The 5,747-nt window shown below is 51.1% G+C and overlaps 1 protein-coding gene across 1 annotated transcript; it reads right to left on the bottom strand.

The window, feature by feature from the left end:
* Positions 1-1,405: 1,405 nt before the first annotated feature.
* Positions 1,406-4,567, bottom strand: LOC131281876 (protein PTHB1). The gene is made up of 6 exons (XM_058311235.1): positions 4,227-4,567; positions 3,688-4,161; positions 3,493-3,626; positions 2,314-3,425; positions 2,069-2,244; positions 1,406-1,994 (listed from the first exon to the last, which is right to left on the bottom strand). The coding sequence occupies exons 1-6, from the start codon at positions 4,565-4,567 to the stop codon at positions 1,406-1,408; spliced, it is 2,826 nt and encodes a 941-aa protein (XP_058167218.1).
* Positions 4,568-5,747: the final 1,180 nt, after the last annotated feature.

The raw sequence follows: 5,747 nt of genomic DNA, 5'->3' as shown, positions 1-5,747 counted from the left end.
GATAAGCTTTAGACACGTAAGAAATGCCAAAAGGGGGAATAGGTAACACTAAGGATAATCGAGGCCCGAGCAGCAAAAATGGCAGCAGCACTAGCAGCGGCCATCTTCTCCTACGGCTTTTGTATAAAAAAAAAAGGGGACGGGAAACCCTAATCGGGCGTGAGTTAGTGTGTGTGTGCGTGCTTGTACGTAGATAACGTTTGATTTTTAATCGAAAGCTTAAATGAAATGTTAATATATAAGAAAAGATTCGTAAGAAGCATACATCATTTGCTTTGACTACCATCAGGGAATATAAAAAGGGGAAAAAGTAACAAACATGTATGCATTGCCCTTTCTGATAACGTTTCGATCGGCCCGCAGGATCCACCTTGTTTTGCTCACATTTTGTAGGACGTTGCATTCACCGATTCAACTTCTTATTGGACTTTTTTTTCTTCAGTGTTGAGAGACCATCGTTGGTCCATGCAATTAAGGAAATGTGGCTGAGGAAATGGTTTTTAGTTGTTTTTCCTGTACAGTTTCATTTTTTTTTTATCAAACACGACCCCTCCATTTCCTGCAAGAGCACAAGTGTACAGCTTTCAAAATACTTTTACTTTTTCTACGAGTTTTTAGTTTGTAATAGTTTTGTGATTTTGGAAATAAAGTCCATTCTGCAAATAGTCAGGAATTTATATTGGCACAACAAACCTGATGCAATACGGTAGGAATGCTTGCTCCATCTTGGCGTTCATCGAATTAAACAGTATCATCAAACGAAATGATAGTGCCCGTAGAAATAAAGGGCACGATATGGCGCAACACAGTTTTGATCTAAAATTGTCGTAAGCAATGTCGAGCGAGATATAAATGATTTAAAGGGTGTTTTGTTTTCTAAACAGTTGTAACCTTCGTCTTTTCCATCATTATTTGATTGAGAATGCTCGTCGTTGGGTTTGTGTTTGATGATTGATTTCGTCAAACTTTCTGTAAATGCTTGTAGCTTTATTTTGTAAACTTGAATAAAACATCGACTTGCGGACAGGATTTATGTGTAGAACAATGCTAACATAGCTTGAACCACCTTGTACGATAGCGTGACGTCGTTTTATTTATCGCGTCCTTAGGTTTGGTGAACTCTCTCCATTCGTGGCGGGGCGCACGTACGTACGTACGGGAACAGTGAGTGTTGGCAAGTGGTTTAGGGTGTTACAATTCGCAAAGTATTACTAGCGTTTAAGGACTATGCAGCATAACGCCGCAAAACACAGCAGTAACCCTCGTAAATGGGCGGCAGGAACAGAGAGATAGTGAGTGTTGGGTGGAAAGAATCTTCATGGTTGAGGAAAGTGTGGAAATAATAAATAAATAAAAACACCTTCAACAGTCAAACGTGTGGTAGTGCATGTTTTGTAGTGTCGTTTTACATCGGCAGATCCGAAACCTTCTCGTAGTTCACCCACTCGCTGACGCTCGAGCCGATCTTGAGGGACGGAGATCCGGGAATCGGTTCAGCTGCCTTGTCCTGTTCGCCTTCGTTCTCCTCCTCCTCTTCGCCGTCTTCATTGTGGGCCTCCGGAAGAGACTCATCCTCGAAGTCCACACTGTTTCGTCCGCTGCCGGGTGCCGCCTTCGCTCCGCTTGCCATTCGATCGTTGACGCGTCCGAGCACTCGCACAAGGTGCCGACGGAGCAGATCGTGGCAGACGGTGGGATCGGTTTCCCCAACGGTGCCGTACAGGGTGGCTTCATCGAGTGCGTCATCGATCACCCCGTCGTTGTCACCGCTTGGACCTGGGGTACTGGTTGACTTCCGCAGTGGACCCGTCTGATCGAGGAACCTTACCACCGGGAGTAACATTTCTTCGTAGCTCTGTTCCGTGCTGTCGATGACGGTGCTAGTCAGCAGACCCCGGAGACACTCGAGATACTTACCACCGCCGGGTACGTTGGCCGAATGGGAGTAGCACAGACCGAACAGGTGCAGAACGGCCGTCATATGGATTTGGGACCTGGCGAATGGTACCGAAACATCGAATACGAAAATTAGACGGAGTGGGAAATGACGCCGTATCTTGCGACTCACAGTTTCACTTGTTGCCGAGCGGACTTTAGCTGCTGGCATGCTTTGGCCACGGCGGAGTGGTTTCGTTTGAGCAGCATCAGCGTCCCGTCCAGGGCCCGCAGGGAACGTTCCTGCAGCTTCACGACGAACCGCCGCTCGAACAGTCGCATCTGGCCGGTGGTAGTTTCCAGTTCAGTCTGGCCCAAGGGGAATAATACGGACAGGTTAGTTCTCAGCATACCCGTAGAAAAGCGGTCCCCACTTACCTCTAATCGTTTCAGTTCCTTGCGCAGCTCGTGATGGGTTTGAAACACCTTCAGTAGCTCGTTCACCGAAGGCACTCCGCCAAGGATCACCTTGGGCGGGCGCACCACTCCTCCACCTTCGGAAAGCCTTCGCACGAGACAGTCGAGCCCGAGGCAAAGAAGCGCCAGGTCGTCCGATTGCACCCGGAAACGGTTGGTATTTTTGGCCGCAACAATCGTCACCCTACGCCCGTCGCCAACGGTCAGTGACTGCAGTCCCAGCGCACTCGGACCTCCGGACGTCCCTTCGGAGAGGAACTCGGGAAAGTGGTGTCCCAGTGTTCCAACGGCCGAGCCTGTCCCCCCGGCAAGGGACAGTGTTACCTTGTGCTGGGCTTCCTTCGACGGCTGGCAACCTTTGACGAACAGCCGGAGCGGTAGCTGGGCGTCCCGCTGGAGGACACGGGTGATGCCCTGCTTGTTGGTGTACGAGCAAAACACCGCCACAGTGAGCGACCCCGGGATGGCGGGTTCACCGGGATAGATCCACGCCTGGAGGCTTTCGGTGCTGTGGGCCACGACGTCACGGAACAGGAACGAGTCTTTCGTGCAGCGTACGGCTCGATCGGTGGCCACCGTTACCTGCAGCATCTCGAGGTTCAGCTCCGCTCGAACCGTGACGGATAGTTGGCACATTTCGATCGGCACACTGCTGGCGTTGGGGATGTCGGTCGGATGCGTGCAGCCGGTGATGGTGGCCTCGGCGAGCTCTAGCTGCACGGTGACATCCCGCTCGGCGGCCGCATTGGCGATGCTGGCGTCACTCGGGTCCACGCCGGTACGAATTTCACGCTCCAACTCGAGCAGCTCCCGCTGACAGCGTGCAATCTCGAACGGAGCCAGATTGAGGGCGGGCACCTTGAACAGCTGGGGCTCCGAGCCGAGGTACCCGACCATCAGGGCACCGGTGGGACCGAGCGTCACGAGCGCACCGGGCAGTCCGGCAACGTTGGCCCGCCCGATCGCCACCGGAACGTCCGGTAGCTGGGCGGACCAAATGATTTGATCGTTTTCGTAAAGCAGCAGCGAACCGCTCTCCGACACGACGGATAGAATCAACCGTGCGCCCGGTTCTGGAATCGAGGGAGGAAGCATACATTGCCGGGTTCTCTCCACCGTCCCTTCGGTAGCCAGACTTACCCCAGTACCAGCCAACGACGAACGTGTGAAAGCAGACGGGCGAGTAGTCGAGCTTCTTGATGAAACGCACCTTGCCAGTGTCGGTGACGCACACCAGATTGTTCTCCCCAAGTACGACAATGACCGATTCGGAACTAAAAAAAGATGAAAACAAACATGACAAACGAGCATCGGCGGGCAACTTCCCGTACTCACTTGGAAATCTGGTGAACATTCACATCGAGCGCGTATTCGCCCACGCACAGCGACCAGATTGGGTCGTGCCGCCGGAGCTCTTCGATCGGCTCGGAGATGTCCTGGTAGCGGAAGCACTCCAGGGTCCAGCTCGGGGCCACCGTTACGAAGCAATCCACCCGCGGGAGATAATGTACCGGTGACGGTATGTGCCTGTCGTTGGCCAGGCTGCGCTCGAAGCTGATGCCGTCCTGTTCGAAGAAACGGAGCGATCCGTCGAGATGCTGGACGCACAGGAACTCACGCCCCTTCACACCCCCGAACGGTCCGTGGCAGAGCGAGAAGGCTGGCCTGGTCAACGGGTGGTCGTACAGGGGCACCAGCTTCGTGTGGTCTCCGTGCTCCGCGATGCCATCGACGGTCACGATCTGGTAGATGGAAAGCTTCATCGGATGCAACACGGCCAGCTGCAACCGTGTATCGTTTTTACCAGCTCTGCAACGGGAAGCACAGGAACAATGAGAGCGAATTGAGGCGCAGGATAGGAGGATGATACGTACGTGGTGAACTTGCCACTGGTCACACCGATCACCGGGAACGGGAGCCGAACCTCGAGGATGACATCCGAATGCTGGAACACATTCTCGAACGCATCCGAGTTGACGTCCAACGCGGGTTGTTCCTGCTGGCCGCTTTCCTCCCCGTCCAGGTCGGGCAGCTCCGGCTTACCGCCGGACGGTTGGTAGATGCACAGCTGACCCGTGTGGGACCCCACCACTATGCTGTCCTTCTCGCCCTCCTCGATGCACAGCCGCGCGCAGTGGAGCGAAAAGGAATCGTACGCCGGTTCCACCGCCGGACACTGCGTTTTCCACCAATTACGCACCTTGAACAGAGACATCGCCGGGGTTTCGGTGACACCCTTTGGCTACGGTTGGCACTTGGTCACGACCGCAACTGCAAGTCCCAGTCACTCTTCCCGTCGGTTTTGACAGTAGTCAGCAGTTTTAACGACGATGTGTGACAAGGTTTTGCCAAATGTTTGTGCAACCCCGTTGCCATGGGGATGTGCAACAAGGTACGGTTTCGTAGCAATTTGTTGCGTTTATAGATAGGCTATTGGGCTTGACTAAGGCACGGAGACGTACTAAAGTAGCCTGTTCCTGAAAAAAACTATTTTTATATTTATTAAGTAATTTTTTTATTATTTCACCAATTTCCTCATCTCAAAAGGATTGTAATACATTTTTCCATCATATCTTGGCTTATTAGTAAAGGCTTTCGACAGCTAAACATACTTTTTCCATATGTTGATCAACGTAAAACGAACCCCCACGTGATATGATTGTTGTGTTTTTTTTTGGATTGGAGAAAGCAATACAATCAGAAATAGAGTGATTATTCTATAATTCTTCTCATGTATAGGCAATTGAAACTCTAACATGTAAAAATAATATTATTTAAAGCTCTTTGTTATTCATTTAGTAATCTATTCGATACAAATTTCGGACAAACAGAGCTAAACGATAAAAAATGGTACATTGCATTAAGAAAAAAGAAAAGAACCATGAAGCCAAGCTCCCACAAAGAAACCTGGTCCACTTTGGCCGCCTGCAGCTTGCAGGATTCAATCCGGTTTTTTGATGTACGTGTGCATAATTCGATCAACCGGACCCTATTTCCCGCTGGCTGTGACTCAACTCAACCACGCAGCTGTGCACCGTGCGCAGCATTGAACTTGACCCTGGTGCTTTGCGCTGTCCACGCTCCGTCCTCTCCGGGTTCGGACTTCGATGGCGGAGATTAAGTTACAGATTGCTGCGACCACGCAACGGACGTCAACGTGACTTTCGTTTTCAGTGGCATAAATTTTACGAACCTCGACTACGATGACGCGTGTGAGATCGCGATCGGTCTAACCCACCAAAACTCCCTGAAATGATGACTTCGGACGCTAATAAAATAACCCAACCCTTCATAAAACAGACCAGCGACCTTGGACGAGAAACCCTTGCACCTTACAATCGTTTGTATGATCATGATGTGATTGCGTCTGGAGATTAAAATGACATGTTGCAATA

This window comes from Anopheles ziemanni, chromosome 2 (genome assembly GCF_943734765.1).
Source record: "Anopheles ziemanni chromosome 2, idAnoZiCoDA_A2_x.2, whole genome shotgun sequence".
Taxonomy (NCBI): Eukaryota; Metazoa; Arthropoda; class Insecta; order Diptera; family Culicidae; genus Anopheles; species Anopheles ziemanni.
The sequence above is the reverse complement of the archived record's forward strand: the minus strand, read 5'-3'. Positions and strand labels throughout refer to the sequence as shown.

Coding starts and splice junctions, on each gene's coding strand:
- LOC131281876 (XM_058311235.1), bottom strand. CDS start 4,567: ATGTCTCTGTTCAAGGTGCGTAATTGGTGGAAAACGCAGTGTCCGGCG. Junction 4,162..4,226: donor ACCAGTGGCAAGTTCACCAC/GTACGTATCATC, acceptor TTCCCGTTGCAG/AGCTGGTAAAAACGATACAC. Junction 1,995..2,068: donor GCTCGGCAACAAGTGAAACT/GTGAGTCGCAAG, acceptor ACCATTCGCCAG/GTCCCAAATCCATATGACGG.